Source organism: Opisthocomus hoazin, chromosome 3, assembly GCF_030867145.1.
Source record: "Opisthocomus hoazin isolate bOpiHoa1 chromosome 3, bOpiHoa1.hap1, whole genome shotgun sequence".
Lineage (NCBI taxonomy): Eukaryota > Metazoa > Chordata > Aves > Opisthocomiformes > Opisthocomidae > Opisthocomus > Opisthocomus hoazin.
The window spans coordinates 5,333,012-5,359,156 of NC_134416.1; the positions used below are offsets into that span (position 1 = coordinate 5,333,012).

The following is a 26,145-nucleotide window of genomic DNA, read 5'->3' on the forward strand; positions in this document are numbered from 1 at the left end:
GTTTCACCCTCACTGTAAAAAACTTCTTCCTTGTGTCTAGACTAAATCTGCCCTCCCTTAGGTAGACCAAATGCCCTTGGTCTTTAGAATGCGTGTTTTACTTGTGCAGAATACTCTTGGTATCCTCAGATTAGGGAGACATGCAAAATAACATTTTAAAAACAATTTAAATAGCCCTTTGACGTTTTTCTGAAAATACCTGGGTCCACAAGTGGCTTCAAGTGAAGAGCACATCCTGCTTTGGAGTTCAGCCATGCGTGTGTCCCTATGTCAGAGGTGCTACTTAAAGATTTTTTCTAGTGCAAGACACTTTCTCCTTACTACTAAATAGGGAAATTAGGTCTGTAGTCACACTGGGAGTATATTATTCCAACGTCATTTTATTTATAGTAGCACATCAGCTTTGTTAATTTACAAGCAAACGATTCATTTTCAGTCATTTGCAGAAGCACAAGGCATTACTGATACATACTGGGAGAGCCTAGGGTATACTGCGCCTTTCGGCCTTTCTCTGGTCTGCCTCCCAAATATACTGTACTGTAAATTCTATTTTTGGACACATTCTCCTAATTTAGGACAAATATTAAGCTGTTTTTCAGATTAGCTGTGTTGAATATCTGTGGGTTCTTTAGGCAAATGAGTAAAAATGAGTGCCATCCAGTATCCCAGCTATTGAAAAAGCATTTTTTCCTTCCCTCTGCGTTAAAGGGAGGAAAAGGTGACCTATTACTTATTATTTACACCTTGCTTATTGATAGGGCATTCCTCTAAGAGCTTCCCGTTCTCTTTTGCTCAGCTGTACTAGCCTATTTTATGTTCAGTGTATTAATGTTAGCTCTGGAAACTTAATTAAAATGTGATTACAGTAAACAGCATTCAGCTGGCTCTGTGACCTCCTTACGGTTGTAGGGTATTTGAGAATGACAGCAGATACAGGAAGACTCCACACACAAGTTTATATTCATGCAGGTGTCCTGTGTACACCCAAAGTGAAATCTCGTTCTGGAGTAGGTTTCTGCTGGAGTCAAGCTATCCTACCAGTATTTCTCGCTGTGATTAATTTGAAGTCAGAAGTTTGTCATTAAGGTTGAAACTGTTGCTCCTTACCTGTGTTTTTTCCACTCAATGCATCTGAGAAGCTTCCTGAGCTAGAAGGCTGGCTGTAGTAGAGTCTGGAGAGATTGTGGATTTCTTTGGCTGTGCTTCCAGTTAAAAGGTTGTCGTGATGTACCTCAGCGGGATGTCTTAGTCGCTGCTGCGCAGTGGTGAAGCAGTTAAATTGTGTGCCTGGAAACTTCTGATTAAGCATTCTGATCGCCACCATGGAGAAGGTCAGGCGTGCTTCTGGCAAGGCTCCTCATGCTGCAACCGCGAAAACCAGCGAAGCTGTCGCCCATCCTGGAGCGTCGGCGATGGCTGTGTTGGATGCTGCAGGCATCTCCGCTTGGTCTGTGGAGGCTGTCCAGAACCCGAGGAGACTCTACGCGTTGTTTACTACTGGACTGGAGTTAAATACACTGACCTGATTACGGGTGCAGTGCCAGTGCAGCTCTTGGAGATTAATCTTGTGCTGTTTGGAAACAGCAGCCAGAGAAAACAAACCCTGACCTGCTGTGTGGGAACTGACGATACTGCGTATGCGCTGCCCTTCCCCTGGGGCGAGTTCCTGTTGCTGAGTGAACCGCGTTGTTGGGTGAAGGTGTGGCTCTAAACATCTGAAATTCAGCTTCTCTGGTTTATTAATAAAAATGTAAATAAGCCAACAGAAGTTCTACTGGAGAGTCCCCCCTGCAGATTGGCCATTTTGAGTGCCTTAATCACGGTATTTCCTTATTTCTCCATTCTTTGATTCTGGCCATGTTTGTTTGTGTCTGGAATGAGCTCTCTGGCATTCCTGACCGAAAAAGAAGAGAAGCCGCTTCAGGTTTGTTTTGCATAAAGCATCAGTGCTTCCTTTCTGGGCGTACGTAAGTTGTTAGAATATATTTTCAAACACTTGCACTTGACCTCCTTGGCCCCAGTGCCGCTATCTCCTTAATGTTGACATTGAAGTTGCCTTTTCTTGAGTTGCAATATGTACTAATTGTTGCTAATTGTTTTCTTGGGGTTGTGCTGACTGCTTGACCAGAAGGGATGTGGTAACCTTCTGCAATAAGTTAGGAAATACATTTACTTCCTATCTTATTATTTACTTTTGGTTCTGTGATAGGTTTAGAATTGATTTATGATATAAAAGGGATAGAGGCTTAAAAATCTTAGTTGCTTTGGGGGGAGTTAAGACATCTGACTTCTTCAGTCCTTTGGAAATCCCAACCTGAAAACCAGAGAGGTGCTGAGATGTCTGGCTTGATTCTTTCCTGAGTAGATACTGATGGTTTCAGCTGCAGTATTCTTGGTGGTTCATGGTCATAGGCAATTTTGCCTCATTTTTTTTCTTTCCTAAACCTCTTCTTATCACAGCAGGCTTAACTGCCTTGTAAGAACACGTACCCCCATTTTCATTATCGACCAACACCGTCAGGGGGAGGGGGAGGGGTGGGTTTCCAGAAACAAACGCTGCATGTTACGTACTCTGTTTATGCAGGGTGTAGAAAGAGATGAAAATGAATGGATCTCCTCTGTTTGCATGCATACAGAAAAGCTGGCAGCATTCCTTTGAGAGGAGAGCACGCCTGCCAAAATATTAGGCTTTACTAAGCAGAGATTGTCCCTTGGGTGAGGAAGACGTTAAATGTGCCCCTGTCACTTCTGAGAGTGCTGGGTGGTGGTTATGTGTTTCCCAGGATACAGGCAACTGTTCTCCTTTTGGCAATATTGAACACAAAGACCCTTAAATACAGGCAAGAGACAAACTTAACCAGTTTTAGTATGCTGTGGTCAATACGCTTAATTCAGATTTAAAACCGTTCGCTGACCTGATAATAGATCTTTGGAACTTGCTGGGGAAGGTTGCAGAAAGTTAACTGCTTTACAAGGAGAGAGGATGAGTAACTGGGGGAGTTCCATCGAAGGCTGGTGAACAACACAAAGAATGTTTGGCTCAGGAAATCCACTCAGATAAAAGCAGAGGCTGGGAGAGCACTTGGGGGAAGCATCAGCTGTGCTTTCCTGGTGTCACCTCTTCCACCAGCATCCATCTGTGGCCTCCGCGGTTCTTCCGTCGGTTATTTCACCAGCGTACCTGCAGGGAGGGTACTTTAGTTTGCCTTGGACATTTGTCCCAGCAACGTGGGCACCTTCTGGCTGCCAGGACTTGGCTGTGGCTGGTTAGTGTGTGTGGTGCGGCCAGCTGGTAGTGCTGCTTGAAAACTTCAATTTTCCAGTGTGTTTTGAAGTCTGCCACCCAAGCGACAGAGTCCTCCGCAAGCATCTGGCATGCTTTGAGTTTGTGTCTATCTTCCTTCAAGAATGGGGCTTGTCGTCCTCTTAGCAGTGGATGTCCAGCTCCTGGGCATGGAAGAAGACAAGAGTATTGGGAGAATTTACACACCAAAAGGATGGGATGCCACCCAGAGGGACCTGGACAAGCTGGAGAAGTGAGCCCGTGTGAACCTCATGAGGTTCAACAAGGCCAAGTGCAAGATTCTGCACCTGGGTCAGGGCAACCCCTGCTATCAGTCCACGCTGGGGGATGAAGGGATTGAGAGCAGCCCTGCCAAGAAGGACTTGGGGGTACTGGTGGATGACAAACAGGACATGAGCCACCAATGTGTGCTCGCAGCCCAGAAGGCCAACCAGATCCTGGGCTGCATCACGAGAAGCGTGGCCAGCACGTCGAGGGAGGGGATTCTGCCCCTCTGCTCCGTTCTGGTGAGACCCCACCTGGAGTACTGCGTCCAGCTCTGGAGCCCCCAGCACAAGCAGGACATGGAGCTGTTGGAGCAGGTCCGGAGGAGAGCTACAAAGATGATCCAAGAGCTGGAGCACCTCTCCTGTGAGGAAAGGCTGAGAGAGTTGGGGCTGTTCAGCCTGGAGAAGAGAAGGCTCCGGGGAGACCTGAGAGCAGCCCTCCAGTACCTGAAGGGGCCGACAGGAAGGATGGGGAAAATCTTTGCAGCAGGGCCTGTTGCTATAGGGCAAGGAGTAATGGTTTTAACTGAAAGAGGTAGATTTAGACTGGATACAAGGAAGAAATTTTTTGCAATGAGGGTGGTGAAACACCGGCACAGGTTACCCAGAGAGGTGGTAGATGCCCCATCCCTGGAAACATTCAAGGCCAGGTTGGACGGGGCTCTGAGCAACCTGGTCTGGTTGAAGCTGTCCCTGCTCACTGCAGGGGGGTTGGGCTAGATGGCCTCTGCAGGTCGCTTCCAACCCAAAGCTTTCCATGATTCTGTGATTCTACTGAAGAGAATGATGCTTCTGAGGATGGTCACACCACTGCCGCTGGAGACAGGGTGCTGAGCTTGATGGAACCTCTGTTGACTCAGACTGCATGAACTTAGTAAACAGAGCTTGTGTTTCCTCCTTGTAGGCTTGAAAGAATTATTTTTACTTTTCACTGTGCACTGTGTTGCTTCTGGAAGATTATTTAAAGGTTGGAGTTCGATGACATGTGTGAGGTGATCTAACAGCTCGCTGTCCCCTCACCAAAAGCAAGATTCCATGCCTGAGTGTGTCAGCTCCCCCCTCTATTCAGATTTAGTACTTAATTCTCTTTTTGCAGTTAGTTTTCTGCTTACTTAATTTGCAGAATCAGGGTCTTAATTTCCTTGGGATGTTAAAGAACAAATTTGGGGAACCAGTGTCGTCCTGTAAAAGAAAACTTTCTGCCGAACTCACTCCGGTAGCGCACTTCTGGCTCTTGTAGAACTTACTGTTGGCTGCGTGTTGATATTTTCCAAAATTCTGAGCAAGAATCAGCAGCTTGTGCATCTGTGTGTGAATATAGAATCATAGAATGGTTTGGGTTGGAAGGGACCTGGAGAGGTCGTCTAGTCCAACCCCCCTGCAGTGAGCAGGGACATCTTCAACCAGACCAGGTTGCTCAGAGCCCCATCCAACCTGGCCTTGAATGTTTCCAGGGATGGGGCATCTATGACCTCTCTGGGCAACGCGTTCCAGTGTTTCACCACCCTCATGGTAAATAATTTCTTCCTTATATCCAGTCTAAATCTACCCTCCCTTAGTTTAAAGCCATTGCTCCTTGTCCTGTCACAACAGGGCTTGCTAAAAAGATTGTCCCCATCTTTCCTATAGGCCCCCTTTAAGTAGTGAAAGGTCACAGTAAGGTCTCCCCGGAGCCTTCTCTTCTCCAGGCTGAACAACCCCAACTCTCTCAGCCTTTCCCCGTAGGAAAATGCATGCGTCTGTGTGTGTATACACACACTCATATGTATGTATAGACACACGTCTATATAGGTGTGTACACACACTCGCAGATGAGCTTTTTTAGCAGGTAATTTTCAGTCCATTGCGGGGTCAGAAGCAAAGGACTATGAATTCCTGGAAGAAGCGTCTGGGAGCAGTGATAGCCCCTGCTCCTGCCGAGCTCTGTACTGGTGGGGATCTGCCGCCGCGCAGAGACGAGCCTTGCCTTCGGCCGGGTTGCGAGGCAGCGACTTTCCTCTCCTGCTGCCTTTCTAATCTGGAGAAGAGCAGGAGAGCCTGGCTCGCTGCACCTGGAAGGCTGCTAATCCCCGACCTGCTAACACATTTCAATTCTGCTGATCGCGTGTTAGACCTTTCTGAGGGCTAACACAGAAGCGAAATGTTCATCTGGCATGATTTTTGTTGAAAGGTTTCTGTCTTGGGCAAGAGATCCTCAAACTCTGAAATTTATCTCAGGACAAACAAGTAGGACATTTGTTTTGTTTAAGAATCTTCCCAAATAATTGTGCCTTGCCTCATTTTATAAGGGATCTGTGCTGAATCTCAGGAGAAAATGAGTGAGGGAAGGAAACCAAAGGGCTGAGAGGTGGCCTACCAAATCCTAGCTGTTGGGGCACTGAAAAGGATGAGAGTCTAAGATAATTTTCCGGGTGTAGATGGAGAGTGACTTTTTAAGGCTGGTGGTGTTTTTTTCCGAACAAATACAGCTTGCTTTCATCCCCAGACCTGCTTTTTATATTTTGCCTTTATGTTATTCTGTTTTACATAGAGGAAATGGTGGCTCAGTTCTGGTAAGATGCATGGAAACATGTTCACGGATGTTTTTTTGAAGCCGTGCTGTTAAAACTTCAGAAATTGTAAATGGTTGTCTGAAACAGTAGCTTACAATTATTCTTAATAAAGGTAATAGCTAATCTGTTGCTTAGTATTTTGTATAGGGTATTACACGGTAAGATTTTAAATTTTTTTAAAAAAATATATATTGCATTATACAGCTTGTAAGGAGTGTATGTTTCTCTGTTTTAGGGCATAATTCAGAAGATTGTGGACAGTCACAAAGTGAAAAATGTGGCCTGCTATGGGTTACGGCTCAGTCATCTGCAGTCTGAGGAGGTGCACTGGCTACACCTGGACATGGGGGTGTCCAATGTGAGAGAGAAATTTGAACTAGCCCACCCTCCAGAAGAATGGAAGTAAGAGCATAAATCTGTTCAGTGTCAAAATTGAGTCATAGAAGTCTTTTTGCCTTGTCTTTAAAAGCTACTCAATAATAATAATAAAATGATCCTCTTGTGGTGGAACAGAGGTGGTGGAACGGGACGGGGGGAAACGCCACCAAACGTTGCACAAAGAGCTGTAAGTGGTGTTTTGTTTGCTTTAAGGGGGTCTTGTTGTGAGGGGGTTCCTGCAAACTGAAGAGAACAGAGAAGTGCAACCTGGGATTTAGAGGATGCATGAACTAGGAGCAGAAATGTCCTAGTAATCTGCAAAACTTGTGATACATCGCGTGAGCCAGCCCTGTCTCAGGTTTTGTCGTCCTTAAAAGTTTTCGGACAGGAATGCTATTCCGGTTTGTGGTATAAACACATCTCTAAAAAACTGAAAAAGATAAATCTTGTTATTTAAATGAAAACAAAACAATATTATTAAGTACCAGTTGTATTTATATATAGACTAAGCAGGAGGAATGTAATTTTGAAAGAATGAAATGCAGTGAATAGATGAGTTGATCCCTCTGCAGTTGTCAGACTTTTCAGCTGTAAAACTATTTATTGGATAAGGACTTGAGGCCCAGAGCGAGGAGTGACATCTGCCTTGCTTCTAACTGGGATCTTCTGCAGTTATACTAAGAGCAATGAACAGCAGAAAGGTAACTGCAGAATTTGGATTTTTAATACCTAGGTGCATTTGCTGGTATATTTTCATGATACCAGTTAGTTGGTTAAAAGAAGTGGTACAACCTACTCTCTGTTGTAGGTGGAGTTTTCTTCAGCTTTGTAGCAGGGTAATCTGAAAAGGCAACGAGCAAGCTGATGGTGCATGCTCAGGGGAGCACATAGGCTGGAGGTGAAGACGGGGAAGATTGTCCACTTCCCTGGCAGAAAGATTAAAATTATTTGGAAACTAAAATTATTTGCAGGACACAGTAATAGGCTAGAGGAGATGGAGAGCTCAGAGTTTTAAAATGTCATTAAACCAAATGTGGTACTGAACTTCTGTGGGAAGACCAGAAAGTAGATTACTATGGTTACTCGTTCATTGCAGGGGTTTTGTGCATGTTTTTCTGTGGTTTATGTTCATAACCACAATCTGTGCAAACGTTGCGAGTTATTTTAAAGGCTTACGCGTGCCTTCCGCAGAATTATTGTAAGTAGTCTATACTTATTTTCTTGCAAATGGAGTTAGTATATACTAGCAGATGTCACAGTTGCCAATCTTCAGTTTGTAAATTCTCTTTAGGGGCCTGATTTTAACAAATGCAAAGAAGTCAAACAAATTAGCAATGTTTAGATCTTATGTTTCAAAAATCTTGCACGTTCTCTTCTGTGCATGTTACATTTGATTGTTTCTGGGACGTGCATCAATATTTTTCCTTCCATACCTTACAAGAAATTTTTCATTGATAATACTGTGAAATCACGGCTTAGGAAGCAGGGGGTTCCTCAATCCTTTCCATGATGGTAGTGCTGCTTGTAAGATGTGAATAATTTATGCTGTGGAAATTTGTTACAGAGTATACAAGCGGCAGTTCCAGTTTTACGACGCGATGCATCTCGCATCGTACACGTTGCAGAACAACGTTAATCAGTTTTAAAAGCAGAATTAGAGGATTGTTTTGAAGTTTGTAGAAAGGCATTGTATAATATACTTGTGAAACAGCTGTGGCAAGATGTAAATTATTCAGTACCTTTCCAGAGCGTCATTTACTGTTTTATCGAATACATGCAGCCTGACATACCTGGTAAACCCATGGAGATTTGCTGTGCTTAATCAAAACGCTGCTGTCATATTTGTAATACCATAACACAGAGTGTTTAAGATCATATGATGGTACTTGTAGAAATATTTAGATTAGTAAAGGGAGAGGAGTCTTGGAATGGTTCTTAAATTAAAAGCTTCCTATAGTGTTAATAAACCAGTTAACTACCTCTTGTATGACTGATTTTTTTTTTTTTTAATAATCTAAATTAAAAGGACAGGAATGCTATTCCGGTTTGTGGTATAAGCACATCTCTAAAAAATTGAAAAAATATAAATCTTGTTATTTAAGTGAAAACAAGACAATATTATTAAGTACCAGTTGTATTTGTATATAGACTAAGCAGGAGAAATGTAAATTTGAAAGAATGAAATGCAGTGAATAGATGAGTTTATCCCTCTGCAGTTGTCAGACTTTTCAGTTGTAAAACTATTTATTGGATAATGACTTCATTACACAGAACACACTCATTGTGTTCAGAAATGTCATCTCAGGTGTTCTCCTGGAGTAACGCAGATACTGGAGTTTGCACTGATTGTCAGTGGGTTGTACGCAAAGGCTACCAGAATAAAACCCATCTCCCATGTATGCAGCTTTTGTTTGGTGCTGTGCTGTGTGTGCAGTCCTGCAGAGGATGGGCAATGAAGAGGAAAAATAGGGATATGACTCTACTTCAGGTGACACAGCCGTAATTAGAGCTTAGGAAGAGTAATTAGTAGCGGACTTGAGAGCAACAAGGTCACCCAAAATTCTGTCACTTCACGTTTTCTTCCCTCTTCCTGTGGCACACGGTTCAGCTGCAGGAGCACACACAATTTAGCTTTACCAAACTGACGTAGATAACCTTAATTATGTCGCGAAAGACGACCATGAAATCGCTGCTTACTGGAAATCTTTTTTTCCCCACCCTTATGTTTGCTTTTACATATTAATTTGACCTTCTTCTTGTGATAAAAAGGTTGGGGGTTTTGTTTGGGGCTTTTCTGATAAAAATCAGTGAAGACCTAATACCTTTTTTTTTTTCCTACAAAGAAGAAAGATTGGCTCTAAAAGTCAGACAGAAGCCTTTTGTTGACTGTGGCTGTATCTTCACTCTGCGTTTACTTTGGGAAAATTTGTGCTACTTAACGGTATCGAATCAAATACCCCTTTTCCATTTTATTTTATTCTCTGGCAATGAAGATAATTCCATTCAGTATCAGAAAATTCCAAATGTGTCTAAATCACGGTGCCAAAAATGATCAGAGTTACAATTATTGGAAGTGCTTGTAAAAGTTTGTTCAGGAAAGAAGTATTTTGGATTCTGCTGTGGTTTTATGTCACAATACAGAATGTTGTCTTATTTCTCTGAGTTATGCAAGCTTTAGCGCTACAGAAGCGTTGTATAATTTGAGTGTGATTCCAGGGTGTTGCTTCAGAATAACTGTAGTCTTCCAAAGGCAGTCCGAGAGTTTTATTCATTACCGAATTCCAGTAACGCTGCTGCTCTTGGGTGATCTTACAGTAGCAGAAATTGTTAATTGTTCCTACAGCATTTGCTTGTGTGAAGGCTGGTAAACCTGTACATGCGAGGTGATCCCAGATGACAAGTGAAAGACAAACAAAATCTGAAGGCTTTTTAATTGGAAGGCAATAAAGACCAGAGTCCATTTGTTTGCTTCAGGTTTCATGTTAGTGTTCATGCCAGCAACGCGTGCGTTAAACTCGCCTTTTAATGAAGAAATTCCTTTTCATTTGGAGTATTATGATTATTTTAGTGATTGTGTGTTTCCAAGGGCATGAGGAAGAAAGGTGGGAGAGCCTTCCTCCCTTAACCTTCATCTTAACCTTCACCTCTGAGAGGTGCAGTTGACATGCCAGAAGGACAGGATGCCATCCAGAGGGACCAGGACAAGCTGGAGAAGTGGGTCTGTGTGAATCTCATGAGGTTCAACAAGGCCAGGTGCAAGGTCCTGCACATGGGTCGGGGCAACCCCCGCTATCAGTCCAGGCTGGGGGATGAAGGGATTGAAAGCAGCCCTGCTGAGAGGGACTTGGGGGTGCTGGTGCATGAAAAGCTTGACATGAGCCACCAATGTGTGCTTGCAGCCCAGAAGGGCAACTGTGTCCTGGGCTGCATCCCCAGCAGTGTGGCCAGCAGGTCGAGGGAGGGGATTCTGCCCCTCTGCTCTGGTGAGCCCTCACCTGGAGGACCTGTTGGAGCGCATCCAGATGACAGCACAAAGATGATCCGAGGGCTGGAGCACCTCTGCTATGAGAGGTGAGGGTAGATTTAGACTAAATATAAGGAAGAAATTATTTACCATGAGGGTGGTGAAACACTGGCACAGGTTGCCCAGAGAGGCAGTGGAGGCCCCATCCCTGGAAACATTCAAGGCCAGGTTGGACGGGGCTCTGAGCAACCTGGTCTGATTGAAGCTGTCCCTGCTCACTGCAGGGGGGCTGGGCTAGATGACCTCTGCAGGTCCCTTCCAGCCCACAGCATTCTATGGTCTTTACCTCTGTACAGCTTGGTGCACTAGGGCTAGCAGGATGTGGGCCTCTTAAATCACAGACAGTGCAAATCCTCATCATTTTTTATAATACTGAGCCTTTAAGAGCTGTCACAGCAGCTCTCCTTTCTGTCTCTAAAAATGATATGTGCCAAAGCGCTGTTGCATTTGCTGCTCTTTTTTGTCCCACAAGGAAACTACCAAGACGTTTAAGTAACAAATTGTACATCTTGGAACATGCCGTGTTCTCCACAGGGTAGACATCTTCCAGTTCTGTAGTTAAGGTTTGTAGGTAAAGCAGGTCCTTATAACCAGGTGACATTCATGCTTTGGCTCTAACAGGTAGAAGGTGCCTCAAAGGAATCCCAAGTGCTTAACAGTCCTGGGTTGTAAGTTTTGATAGCTGCAATACAAATGTCTTGGCACTGACACAAAGGCCCGACCACCTGAGGAATGATTTAATGAGTTGACTTCAGTTGATCTAAGAGCTCCATACTTCTAGCTCTCCACAGTCTGTCTTCTCCCCTCTCTTGCTTCCAGTTATCCAGTCCTTTCCCTTTTCTTCTATGATCCTTAATGCTTATTTAATCCTTCAGTGAGCCGATTCAGTTCGTTAAACTCAAACAAGGCTCTTCTTTTATCTGCCCTTTTTGTTCCCATCTTCTCCTTTCTCGTTACTTTTCTGCTGATGTGAACTGAATCAGAACCTACTAAAAGCAACCTGCGTGGCTGGGACTGGTGGGATTATTTCTTTCAGTTCCACAAAATATTAAGAGTTGGATCATCCTTCCTTTTTTGGCTCCAGCAACTGCCCGTTAATGCTTGTTACTCAAAGCGAACCCTCTAGAACTGCTCAGTAGTGTACACTGTGCTGTGGACAGGTCACTTTACCATGCAACTTGTTAACTCTGTTGATGCCCACCTTTTTGCAGGTCTGAGCAGAGGCCTATAGCGTGCGTCAGTGTGTTTCTGTACCCCAGTATAGATGCAGAGCAGTAAGTAGAACAGTGGTCTTCCAGTAGTAGTTTTATCAAACAGCAGGGAGGTGATCATCAGCTGAGATGGCATCCTTGGGATGCATTAAAAAGAGAGTGGCCAGCAGGTCGAGGGAGGTTCTCCTTCCCCTCCACTCTGCCCTAGTGAGGCCGCATCTGGAGTACTGCATCCAGTTCTGGGCTCCCCAGTTCAAGAAAGATGAGGAGCTACTGGAGAGAGTCCAGCTGAGGGCTACGAGGATGATGAGGGGACTGGAGCATCTGTCCTGTGAGAAAAGGCTGAGGGAGCTGGGCTTGTTTAGAGAAGGCTGCGAGGGGACCTTATAAATGCCTATAAATATCTGAAGGATGGGTGTCAGGAGGATGGGGCCAAACTCTTTTCAGTGGTGCCCAGCAACAGGACAAGGGGCAATGGGCACAAACTGAAGCCCAGGAAGTTCCGTCTGAACATGAGGAAGAACTTCTTCCCTCTGAGGGTGACGGAGCACTGGAACAGGCTGCCCAGGGAGGTTGTGGAGTCTCCTTCTCTGGAGTATTCAAGACCCCCCTGGACGCGGTCCTGTGCAGCCTGCTCTTGGTGACCCTGCTTTGGCAGGGAGGGGTTGAACTAGATGACCCACAGAGGTCCCTTCCAACCCTGAACATTCTGTGATTCTGTGATGCTTACTGAGAAAGCAGACCTGATTTGTGAGAAAGGGACTTGTCATCCTCATCAGTTCGCTGGGTTTCAACGGCAGTAGATTTAGAGGATATTGAAAATCAAGCCCATCCTTGAGTTGGCCTTTGGAAGTCAGTTTCTTCATTCCCGTAGGCATAGTCAGAGATTAGGTTATAAATAGGTAATGAAGGTCACTCTCAGGGACTATCCCAGCCAAGTTATTTGGCCTTACCTGATTTTCTCATGAGATCCTGTTGCAAAAACCAGTACTTCTCATGGCTCCTCAGCTAAGAAGGCGAGTCTCTGTAAGGGAGAAAGATTGCTTTTCCTATATATATATTTTTTTTAATCCCAGGGAGTAAAGATGCTCTACATGCTGCTCTAGATCAGGGTGACTGAGACAGTATGTACGCTGCTGAAGGTCTGAGATCAGTTCCATGTGTGTTTCTTCAGGCCGGAATGGTCTCTGATTTTTGGCTTAGGGGATGGCTGAAAAATAGGCGAATAGGTGGTCTGGAGTGGCTACCGGTATTTAGGCAATTTTTGTTCTTAGTATCATCAGAGACCAAATAAATGATTCTTTTCATTTGTATAGTGTGCAGATTCAACCCCACATTCAATATCTGTTATTAAATAAGATGTCTGAAACATACGCCTTGAATCATAACACTTGAGGATTCAGAAGGTCCCCTTGGTCAGGTCCTTTGGTGCCCCTGAGGTGGGCTGAGCTTGGCTGGCTGCCAGATGCCCCCCCAGCCGCTCTCGTCCTCCCCAACCTCAGCAGGACAGAGGGAGAGAGTGGATGAGAAAAGTTTTATAAATTCTCTTGTGCCATGCTAATACCCCCGAGTTGCATGTCAGCCTTTGCTGTGTGTTTGCCAGTCCCTCACAACGTTCAGTCAGAACAATAATGAAAAGGTGCCAGATTTTGTGTTAACATCCAGTGATCTGATAAAGTGCAGCTTCGGTGGGAAAGGATGAGATTCCGTTTTAATTAACCGGGAGATGCTGCAGTCTGGATAACCGGGTACCCTGTCACCTGGAAGTATCGCACCAGTCAATTTTTCTTTGCCCGAAGGTTGAATCTTCACGTTTGAATACTGTTCTGCTCCTGTTTGCTGTTGCATGCAGTGAGACTTGGGAGGTGATGTAGAAACTTGCTGCCACAGAGTGGAATTGAGATAGAAATCATAGAATCACAGAATCATTAAGGTTGGAAAAGACCTCTAAGATCATCAAGTCCAACCGTCAACCCAACACCACCAGGCCTGCTGAACCATGTCCCGGAGTGCCACATCCGCACGGTTTTTGAACCCCTCCAGGGATGGGGACTCCACAATTTCCCTGGGCAGCCTGTTCCAATGCCTGACCACTCTTTCAGGAAAGAAATTTTTCCCAATATCCAATCTAAACCTCCCCTGATGCAACTTGTGGCCATTGCCTCTTGTCCTATCGCTGGTTACCTGGGAGAAGACACCAACACCCACCTCACTCCACCCTCCTTTCAGGTAGTTGTAGAGAGCAATAAGGTCTCCCCTCAGCCTCCTCTTCTCCAGACTAAACAGCCCCAGTTCCCTCAGCTGCTCCTAAGACTTGTTCTCCGCACCCCTCACCAGCCTCGTTGCTGGTGGGTTATAGAGCCCCCCAAAATGCAAACAAGTAATTTTTTTACACAGATCTGTTTTATTCCATATCAATCTCTGCAGTGGTGTTCAGTGGTGGATTTGAGGGGGTATGGCAGGAGCAGGTGACAGGGGAAGCTTTGGTTTTCGGCTTCTGGGCAGGGTGCTTGCGCTGCTTTCTCGCCCTAGCTTCCACACCTAAATTTTAGTGAAAAACCAGATACCTGCTATGTGTCATGAAATGTAAACGCTGATCGGCAATGGAAGGTGATTCTGTTGGGATTCTCATAGCAATTTTTGAGAGTTGGTCTTAACTGTGACTTTGAATCTTTTTTTGTTTATGCCTGTCTGTGGTGTCGTATCAGAGGACGGTTTGGGTTGGGAAGGACCGTTTAAGGATCACCTAGTCCAACCCCTTGCCATGGGGAAGGACACCTTCCACCAGACCAGGTTACTCAGAGCTCCATCCAGCCTGGCCTTGAACGCTGCCAGGGAGCGGGCAGCCACAGCTTCTCTGGGGAACCTGTGCCAGGGCCTCACCCCCCTCATCGTAAAAAATTTCTTCCGTATGTCCAATCTAAATCTGCCCTCTTTCAGGTGTCCTTCACCTCTCTTGTATACCCTAGTCTGAAGGCTCTTTTTAGTTTAAGAACATGTTTTCTGTGCACAAGAAGACTGGACATGAAATAAACTTGCCATACTATGAAAAAAATTTCGTTCTAAGTATTGCTAGTTTGTGTACGCTGTGTGTGCATGTGTTAACAGTTTCTATATGTGTTCCTTATTTTAATGATTTCTTATGGGACAATGTGTTTTCAATGATTTCAAAGCAAGGAAGAATACTATGGCTTCTCTTTGCAGTGGAATCCTAAGCAGCAGTAACTCCTAGTCACTTTTTATCAGTTCCCCGTATAAATTTTTATTACAGGCGGCCAAATCCCTTGCTGAAAAGGATGTCTTGACCTGCTGGAACCAACAGATTGAAATGTTGCAATATTTGCTTTTCTCATCATGAGCAGATTGTTAAATCTACTTATTTTGGGGAGGGGCTGTAAAGAGTTTCCTACTTGGGATATGCTGTGTTGGCACACCCAGAGGGATGAGGACTTTTATTATCAGGATTTCATTGCAGGAATGCTTTGGAGGAGGAAGCGTGCAGTGTGTGTCAGATGTCCTGGGCTGTTACTGCAGGACAAATAATACTCAATTTAGGGACTGGAAGCAGAGGTTGAGGGTTTGAGAAGGGATACAGATTTGGTCTAGGTCATGGATCAAGGCTAATTCTGAATCTGCCTTACTCCGTGGTGCACTGTTACCTTGAAAAATATGATGGTCACATTGAAAACTGATTCATTCGGCTTTTGCACGGGTCTTGATGATGAATAAGCAAGTAGGAAACGTTTTTACAGAGAAATCGCTTCAAACCCTTTGGAACAGTTCAGAGGTGAATATTGCAGCAGGAGGAGCGGAGTCGTGTTCCTTGAGTAAGCCCTCGTTTGGTCTGTAGGATGTGGCTCCCAAGTGAGTAACACTGGAGCGTTCAGAAGGCAACAGGGTTTTGGTTTGCTGCTCTTACAAAGGTCCTTTGTAAACACCTTTAGGATGTGTCAAGTGCTGCGTTCCTGTTTACTTCCCTGAGTAGTCAAAAGAGGAAAATTTCCCTTAGTTTGCTGAATTTGTTTTGATTTCATCCCTGTTTTTATGAACGCATGAAGACATCTTTTGTTCGTGAGGAAATCTCGATTATTCCTCTTGTCTCACTGGTTTAATTCTCCTTGCTCGCTTTTCAGATACGAATTGAGAATCCGGTATTTGCCAAAAGGATTTCTAAACCAGTTCACTGAGGACAAACCAACTCTAAATTTTTTCTACCAGCAGGTATGTTCAGTTCTACTACGTTTTCTTTTGCTGAATTTTTGCTGAATTTGGAAAATTCTGGAGTTGTTCATGTGGATAACATTACTGCAGAAACAGAAATTGGTAAAATTTAAGGTTGTATATATGCAGCAGAAAGGGCATGAAGCCCCTGGCATCTTTCTGCTTGAGAAGCGATGAGGAATAGTTTCCGAAGACAAGTTAATTCTGCAGTGGTCATCTTAACTCGGGTAAAATTTACTGTTGTTCAGCTGGCTTCTTGTCAATAAGTGGGCAATTTCACTACAACCATGGAGTATTTTTTCCACTCATATGAATAGGTTATTTTCTTTGTTTGAGTATCTCTTACTGGTTAGTAGCATTGCATAATAGTAAAAGTTTCTATAAATTAAGCATCTAATTCTTCGTTTTGTTCACTTAAATAATTTTAATCTGCTTTAAGACTGGCAAGCTCCAAGTAAAACTTCATGGGGATGCCTTTTAGAGGAGTCTGAGCTAGAATGGTTTTAATATCCCCTGACTTTAAGAATCCATGAGTATGTGAGAATTCAAACCTGAAGTTACTCATTTGCTACGTGTTAGGTGGGTCTTCTCCATTGTCTGCGTGGTGGTGTCTGTGTTCGTCCACTGAAATACTGTTAGTGCCTAACAAACAGTTTGTGTCACTACTGGTGACAAGTTGGCGAGCCAGGTATGTTTTTATTTCATAGGTTTAAGTAATACTGTATACTATGTGGAGAATTAGTTTTAATCTAGATTATTCGAAGGAGTCATTTTATGGTTTTTTTGTCGTGACAGAGATTGAATAAGGTAGGAATGAGAGGCTGGAGGAGAGAGGGCTTGTGAAGTCAGCTGAAATCGCAGAGCTCAAGAGCTATGCCGTGAAAGCTCTGGAGTGTTGTTTTGACAGAGGAATATTTTTTTTGACCTGATGGGTTTTGCTGTGTCCAAGGAACAGCTGTATGAAGTGCTGATGATGTTACTCAAACCCCAAAGGCCTCTTCTTCCAAGGAAAACTATTCCCATGGACTGCTGTTCTTTTTGTTGTTTCTCTGGCACATTCGAAAATATCCTGACCTTAGGTTGGTTGTTTGGGGCATATCATAATTCTTGAGCAACATCCCCTAAAATTAGGGTATAACCGGAGCTGGTCCAAAGCGTGGCACTGCTCTGCTCGTGTGAACAGACATGTTTGCAGGTGAAGAACCAGGAAACAGTAATTCTGATTAAATTTTCTTTTTATGTTTCTAAAAAGATGAAAACATAATCCTCCACTCTGTCCAATACTTCAGCTGAAAGCAGAAAATAGAATTATCATGCTCATACTGATTTCTTAAACGTCTTCTATCTTTTGTTGTGCACACACACACACATTCCTGCCTTAGGTAAACACCTTTTGATTTTTTTAACATGTAATGAAATTCTTGTATTGATATACGATGGGATTGACTTCTGAGAAGACAATTCTAGTGCAGTGCTTAACTGGACTTAGCATTGTATGTAGATAATCTGTGTGATATGCTTGTTTCAGCCTAAAAATGTCTGGATTTTGGTGACTTTTTAGTACTGCCAGGAGTTCTTCTAGAAACAAGAAAATCATCTTCACTTAAGCAGCAAGTGACCTTCTTCATACTGGCTATAAACACAGGAGATTTGTGTTTTCCATGATGCAGAAGTGGGTGATAAGCTCCAAAATAATTGCCTCAGCTCCATCATTACCTATCCAAAAGCTGGGAAGCCTGCAGTGCCCTCTCATTTGTGCCTCGGAGAACTATTTCTTTCATGCAAGGAATTTAACATCCCGGAGGAATATTTTTTAGCATTTTCTGAGGAACACATTTTTACTATCTTTGTGGAAGTTGTTAGAAGCAGGTACAAATGGCTCAGAATAGCAAGAAGGCTGATGGAGATCGGCAGGAACTGATAATGCAGAGACGACGGCTGCGTGTGTCTGACAATGCCCTGAATCCTAGTTCTATCATAAAATGAAAATCAGGTTCTTGTCTCCATGCTCGGTGCGCCATGCCATTTTTTTTTTCTCTTCCCCTTTCTTCTCCACCTTATTGTGAGGTGTTTCTAAATCCAGTTTGTCAAAAATCCCTGTTCTTCCTTCTGGGGTGCTGGAAGGTATTTGGGTCTCCAGTGTCATGGAAATCAGGTGCATAGCTTTTCAGAGCTGTCATTCTCTGTCCGTGATTCTGTTTTGCGCCATAAATCTCACTTGGCCTCTTGAATAAATTAGGGCAATTACTTTTATCTGACCAAGTGTTAAGGCAAACCCACTGACTTAAGAAAAGAAGGCAGGAAAATAATTTGAGCAGTAACACTGCATCAGAAAACAGACCTAAAACGCGTGGAAAAACACAGAAAGATGATTTATTCACATTCTTTTCCTCTCTCATTGTCATTCCTGCAACATTTTCCATCCTCTTTTGCTAACCACAGCTCGCCCTTCACAGACACGTCACGTTGTATATAGGCAAGAACAACAGAATGTGCAGAAGTCATACAAGCATGCACAGATATCTTTCTGCAGAGAAAGAACTACGTTAGAGATAATGAACATAGGAGCCAGTTACAGAATTAAAAATCCAGCAGAACAAACCTTCTGTAATCAAATTGGCTCTTGTAGATGTAAAAGTCAAATACGTTGTCTCGTGTGTTGTAAATGAGGGGAAAAAAATTGAGGACCAGATGCTGCCCGTGACTAAATTTTTTTTTTTTTTTTCCCTGATGGGGCTGAGAACCTGTTACTAACTAAACACATGTTGTCTGACCTAAGAAATATGTGACATCAAAGTTCATGGAGAAGGAAAAGAAATAATCGTGACCTCTGTCACCCATGAATTGACCGTGGATCTTAGAAAATGTAATTATTTTATTGAGTATGAGTTGCAGAGCAGCAGTATTGTTGAAAAAGAAGCTGAAAGTGTAAGAGACTGAATCCTCAAGTGATCTTCACCTTCCAGAAGAGCACAGAGCATCAGTAAAGATAACAAAATGTTACCTTAATAGCTGTCAACAGACACGGTTTGTTCATACAGTGAACCCAAACCGCAATTACCAGGCTGTTACACGGGACGCTGGCACACGTGTGTCACTTCGCCCGCACGACTGCTCCCGTTCACTTCACTGAGCGCACTGCCCGGTGACAATTGGTGCCAGCGTTGAAGTCTTCTCAGCTTGGACTTCAGATGTGAATTTTTTTTTTCTTTCTCTTTTCTTGGTACTGACTATTTAAGAATGCTGTGACCTTTCTTTGTTTTGGATATTCTTTATTTTCAAGAGAAACAAATCCAGAACCTCTGCCCAAAGCTGTTAGTAGCTTGACGAGCAGCCGTTTGTAAGCGGTGGCGGTCGTTCTGCCATCTGCAGTGGGCGGAAGCTGTGCTAATTGGAAGCATAAAAGCAGGGCACTTAACGAGACTTTTTGTAAGAGTGCCCCTGGTTTGCAATCTGTACAGGAGAGGATTAAAATGGGGGGAGCACCATGGAACTCGTCTGTAACGTCAGAATTAGTCGTCCTAATATTGATGCCATGCAGTTCATCGAAGCGGCTGTGCTTCAGGCTGTGCTCCAGCTTTGAGACTTGAGGTGGGGCAGAGGCTCATGCTTAGGCCATTCCTCTTGACTGGAGGAGCTGTGTGTTCAAGAAATAAAATCATAGAATGGTTTGGGTTGGAAGGGACCTTAAAGATCATCTGGTTCCAAACCACCTGCCATGAGCAGGGACAGCTTCCACCAGACCAGGTTGCTCAGAGCTCCATCCAACCTGGCCTTGAACACTGCCAGGGAGGGGGCAGCCACAGCTTCTCTGGGCAACCTGTGCCAGTGTTTCACCACCCTCATGGGGAAGAATTTCTTCCCAATATCTAATCTAAATCTGCCCTGTTTTAGTTTAGAGCCGTTCCCCCTTGTCCTATGACTACACACCCTTGTGAAAAGTCCCTCTCCATCCTTCCTGTCGGCCTCTTCAGGCACTGGAAAGCTGCTCTAAGGTCACCCGGAGACATGTCATTTTACATCCCAGTTCAGAGCTCTGATCAACAGATAAATGCTAGAGTTGTGTCTTTGTTTCTTTTTTACTAACCTGTTTGGAAAATGTCAAAGGTAGTGGATGACAGTCTGAGGTGTCTTCTCTTTTTGTCACAAAGTGGTGTGTTTAGGTGGTGACACCACATTGACCACATTATTCCCTTGGGCCCAACTGCTTACAATTTCAGCCAAATTAGGCAAATTGGATCCCACTCAGTGCTGCATAAGTTGTGAGGTTAAAGTATTAAAAAAATCAGGAAAAGCCAGATTTACGGTTGTCTGCACGGTCGGCAGATGCTTGCTGCGTAGGTTTTACGTGCCAGCCTGCAGCCGTGTCCCGGTGTGTTATTGTATACACCGATCTGAACCACAGTCGACTCTAACCCCCCCCCCCAAAACCTGAAACATGAAGTACACTCAGGATTGATGAGTAAAAATACTGTAAGTTAGATTTTATCAGTAAGTAACATCCTTTTTTGTTGTTGTTCAGTTGACTGGTTTTTAAATCTCAATAAAGATATCTGTCTTCTATATCAGTTGTTACCATTTTTCCGGAAAACTTCAGAAGAAAGAAGCATAAAGGTACAAAAGGAGAATTAAAAATTGGAGGTTTTTTGAGTAATGAAAATTAGACTTCACGTTTTTCTTGCACTTTTTGGAAGCATTTCCAGTTGCTTTAAAAAAGTGTTGGTGAAGTTCATCGCGAGCGTCTTCCTTTCACTCTGTTCCAGTGACATGGCTGCTGGGAGGTGGAAGTAAAGGGGACAGGCTTCTCTTTTCCCTTAATAGCTGAGGGAGGAACGAAAGCCGCATCTCACGTCAAGATAGAATCCAGCTTTTAAAAACAGTCGTATAATGAGAATCAGACGTAAGCTGCTTGAATTGCCTTCCTTTTATCGTGGGACAAGAGCCTGCACACATTTATCCTTGAATAACGTGTTAGCCTCCAGTAATTGGAGATGGTTTATCCCTTGATGAAAAGGGAGTGAGCATCTGTAGGACTAGAGCCCGGGGAGGGGGGGACCAGCTCTCGGGCATCAGCTGTTCCATTGTTGCTGTCCTTGTGCTTCCAACAGACGACTTTTAAAGTAACTTGGGGAGGGGGTTTAGAACCCAAAGAACAAGAAAAGGTCGTCTTTATCAGCGTAGAATTTTTCTCTGTGCTGCCTTGTTTAGCCTGCAGCGTGGAGCTGCCCTGGGGGTGTTCATATATATAATGAAGGAGACCATAGGACTGGACCGTGTTTTGGTCTTGCTTTTTAAGATGAGCCAGAGTTTGTGTCATGCACGAGAGAGGGAATTGCAAGCCGAGAGAGGATGAGCTGAGAGTTAGGGCAGGTAAATGATGCTGCATTCTGTGCCACGGGGATTCTGTTTCACCAGGCAAGTACAGTGCAGGTTCATTTTCGTAAGAAAACTGTTTTTAAAAAGAAAAGAGGAAAAAAGTAATACTTGTTTTCTTCTGAAATAGAGGAAAAAAGGAAATTATCTAAAGAAAGAGGAGGCAAAGTTTCCTGTGGACAAATGGCACTTCTTTGCCTTGTCTCTGCAGTGTCTGTGAAGACAATGTTAACGCTTAAAATGTAGTGCCTTAAATGAAAATTCTCTTTTATATTGTGGCAGATAACTGCATCATGCAAATTAAATTATTTTTATAGCACTGTCCCCCAACAAGTAGGAATTTTCAAGTCCAGGCAGTTACTGTAATAGCTTAATGATTATAAAGTTTTCTAAGGCTTAGGTGCATGAGATATAATTTGAAGCACAGACTGGGAATTAGACTCTTTAACCTAATTAAATAACAACATCTCTTATACAGTAATAAAAATAGGAGACCTAAAACAAATGACTTTGACAGGAAAAGCTTTGAAGAAAATCAAGGACATAGGGCGAAAAGCTGGCGTTGTTCCTGACATTGGCAGCCTGTTTAAAACAAAAAATAAAACAAAAAAAAGTCTTTCAGGAAGGGTTAATGGTTGACAACATGAACTGTGCCCTAAAGAGAAGTGGTCAGAAACGTAAGAATTGCAGCTGCTTAAACAGATACTAAAAAAATTATTTAAAAAAATATAATAAAAATGGAAATCAAGCTGAACATCACCTGTCTGCTCCTTACAGCTTGCAAGAGTAATGAAAAGTGAGACATCTTTACAGGGTTCAGTTTCTTGAAATTGCTAAAATTCACGATGCCTTATATTAATTTTTTAACGATAAAAATCGATTTTCACTCTCTACACTGACATTCTTGTAGATCTCGCTGTTTGTGTAGTTGTGTAGCTGCTTTAGCATCTTCCAAAGGTTCTGTGTCAAATGTCTGCTCTCGGTTAGCAGCGCTGTCCGATAGGAACGTAAAACGTACTCCTGTTCCTAAAGACCTCTGAAACAGTCGGCCAAGCTCAGCCCAGGGAAAAATGGCTGCTTTGATGTGAAGTTTCCACCTGTCAGCCGGCGTGGTGAAAATAGTTCTTGTGGTCTTGCAGTCGTATGTGAATTATTCTTAATTCAAGATGATAAATTTGGAATGCCCGGGACAGGTTTCCATGTACTGAAGCACGGATGTGTTTTTGTTACTGACCCTGACCAGAACGTTACTCCCGTGAGTGCATTAGGTTGCGCATACCATACATCGGCCAAGAAATAAAAGTTGAATCTCGTTTATGCTTGGACTCATTTGTTCTGGAAAAGCAAAACTCAGCGTCGGAGAGGAGAAGTACAAAATTAGCTGTTAGCAAGGCGTGCTTAGTAGGTTGAGTACTACATGGCTCCCAAGAGTATAGTCCTACTTTATCGCCGCTCTGCGAGGCAGCAGCGTGCATTGCAGTGACATCTGGAGATCAGCCCCCTCGGACAGAAGGGATCATTTTTAGCCATTCTGTCCCCAACAATGCCTCATCAGAAGTTGATTCCCCCCCCCCCCATCTCTAATGCCCTTATTATTAACAGAGGAGCTTCCAAAATTAGTTAGGGATGTCAAAGATCATCTCTAGATAATATAGGGACTGTGACCTTGCAAGACGAAGAGGAGGAGCAGCTGAGGGCAGATGGCAAATGAATGTTATCCTGATACTGAATCGGTGCTTTTAACTCCACCAGGAAGGGCCAGAGCCTTAATTTTCCCTAATGTAGACTGATCTTCGATAACAAGTCTGATATTATCAGATGGGTAAATAGGGGTGGAAACACATATGTCTTTCCCTCCTGTGCATATTTTAAAAACTACCATTACGATCATTAGGGTGGCTCCTAAGAATAGCGATGACATTAGGAGCATGCTTTGGGCTTTTGTGCGTATGGTACTTCATTCAGAGCAGAAGAGGCACAAATCTTTGAGGGCTAATTTTGCAGAAGATTTCTGAAGCTGCAATAATGTGGGTTGGGACCCTACTCTTCCAAGCTGGTTATTCTGATAGTAAAGAAAATTCGGTGTCCTGCAGGAACCTGCTGTTGGTAAACGAGGGTGGACTCCGCTGTGAAAAGGTGGAGGAGCCATCTCCTTTGGCGGCTTGGGGATTACAGGTATAAGCAGTTAGGTAGGGCGACTGTTCCCCATTCACGGCTGTGGCTGTCTGTGGGTACGCTGCAGCATTTCTGTGGTGCATGTAAACCTACAAGACAGATTACAGAATATTCAGGATAATTATGTCTCATAGGGTACCACAGAAGAGCTGTGTCGTGGGTCACAGTGGACTTGCATGTGGTACCTGCTGCAAGCACAGAACAAACTGCGGTCTGAACAGGAGCGCTCGCAGCCCAGAGCAACTTTGTTCATTTTGAATGTGAAATTGTGGGGAAAACAACTGTGGTATATGCTTCAGTCGTTGTCTTCATCACATTACCAGTTCACAGAATCACAGAATCACAGAATGGTAGGGGTTGGAAGGGACCTCTGTGGGTCATCTAGTCCAACCCTCCTGCTGAAGCAGGGTCACCTACAGTAGGCTGTAGAGGACCTTGTCCAGGCGGGTCTTGAATATCTCCAGAAAGTTGCTGAAGATTGGCTTTTCCAACGGGTATAGAATCGTAGAATCACAGAATCATTAAGACTGGAAAAGACCTCTAAGATCATCAAGTCCATCTGTCAACCCAACACCACCATGCCTGCTGAACCATGTCCTGAAGTGTCACATCTGCACATTTTTTGAACACCTCCAGGGATGGGGACTCCACCACCTCCCTGGGCAGCCTGTTCCAGTGCCTGACCACTTTTTCAGGAAAGACATTTTTCCTAATATCCAATCTAAACCTCCTCTGGCGCAACTGGAGGCCATTGCCTCTCATCCTATCGCTGGTTACCTGGGAGAAGACACCAATGCCCACCTCACTCCACCCTCCTGTCAGGTAGTTGTAGAGAGGTGTTCTGGACTTTCATATTACAGAAGCTGGAATTTAAGGAGTTGGTAAATTATAAGAAATATTTCACTGGACTTTTGTAGGACCAGTGTCACCAGAAGTGTCAGGTGCTAGTGTCCAATGGAGATCACGATGAGCAGGTTCTGTGGTGCCTGAGAGTGAGATATTATGTATAAAAACCAAACACCAAAATACCTTCAGGTATTAGAAACTTCAATGTTCAAAAGCAGGTGCTAGAACACACCTGCGCTGTTAAAAGGGAGAATAAATGAATAATTATTGCAGGTACAGGAAGGTTAAGAGGAAGGTTGTATTTGTTAATGTAAATGTCACTAACTAAGCACAAGTACAGAATTTCTCATTATAAAAAACAGCAGCTAGAAATACCTGGGTAGAACAAACGGATAAGGAGAAAATGATGTAACATGAATCTCTGGTTTCCATGCTTCATTAAACTATTATAATTGCAATACTTACGCTGCTTACTAAAAGGAGTACAGGAGACATTTTGTTTCTTTGTTTGCACATCTAAATATCTTATGTGTTGTGGTGGTGATTTTTTTTTTGGTTACGTGTTATAACTCTTCAGGGTCACCGCGGTGCTGTTTAAATGCAGTTTTCAAAGCAATGCCAATAAAAAAATCAATATAAAAAAGGACCAGGTTGTGTAAGTAGGTCATAGACATTGAAAGTAAAGCATGAGAAATAGATAGCTTATTTTTAAACTTTCCTCCTGAAAAAGTGGAGACTATCCTGTGGGAAATTTCTTGGTAACATTAAATGAGCTGGGAAGGCCGGTGTAGTGGCTCATTATTGATATTCGCCCTTTTTGAGACACCGTTTGATAGTACTGCTGCTAAAGAATTTCCACAGTAGTTATGCTAGAAAAGGAAACTCCATAGAAAGTTTGATAATTTTTTTTAATAATTTCCAAGGATGTAAATAAATGTAAACCTGAAATATATCTTTAAGACAGAGCAAGTAGGGCTTTTTTTTTTTAATCCCTGAATTCCTGGAAAGCATTCAGTACGAAGTTCAGAACGATTTTACTCTCGTTCTTAATAAAGCAATTTAAATCCAGCGTCGTGTTTTTATGAACTGCCCTGGCAAGATGGCTTGTCAGCCTCAGTGAACGTTTCTCTGAAGTACTGCAGCTGCAGGAGAACATCGTGTGCAGAAAAATGAAGCAGATGGCTTTTGAAAGTAGCAGCTGGTATATAAAATACGAGGCCTGTGATAGATTTCTTCTTAAATCATGTGTGCTAGCGTAGGGCTATTCTCTAATTTCTCCATCTTCACAAACATGGGCTTTCCTCTGTCTCGAATTTTTATTTTAAATTATACCAGCTGGAATTTGCTGGCCATTTATATGGCTGGGAAAGTGCCCATTATTTCCTAGTAAATTTTGAGAAGTTTAAAGTTACACCATCAGTAATTTGCCCTTTCAAGCAAAAAACCAAATATTTTAAAAATCTGACATCAGAAATGAAGCTGGGCTTTTGTTTACATGCCTGTCTGCCTTGTGGGAAAAGCTTCTCAGTTCATGGTTCAGTGTTTACTTCCTTTCTTTTCTTGTGATTTAGGAATATCTTTGAACTTCTGATGCTGAAAAGGCCAGAGGCAGAAGAGATTTTTGTTCTGGCTAACCAATAAAGAATAGCAATGAAAAATATTTTTTAAAAAATGGTGATAATAGAAGGTAAATAAGCAAAGTGAATTCTTACTGAATATCAGGACATTAATATGTCAAGAAATACGTTATGGTGTAGGATTATGCTGGACGTCTAAATTCCTGTTTTAAATACTA

General features: G+C 43.3%; 1 protein-coding gene across 8 annotated transcripts in view; it reads left to right on the plus strand.

The window, feature by feature from the left end:
• PTK2 (protein tyrosine kinase 2) overlaps positions 1-26,145 on the plus strand; it is a 238,503-nt gene that overhangs the window by 107,153 nt on the left and 105,205 nt on the right. For all 8 annotated transcript variants that reach the window (XM_075415500.1, XM_075415499.1, XM_075415496.1 and 5 more), the window contains 2 exons: positions 6,358-6,524; positions 15,869-15,956. In XM_075415500.1, coding sequence (XP_075271615.1) covers positions 6,358-6,524; positions 15,869-15,956 — 255 coding nt within the window. The remainder of the gene's footprint in view (positions 1-6,357; positions 6,525-15,868; positions 15,957-26,145) is intronic.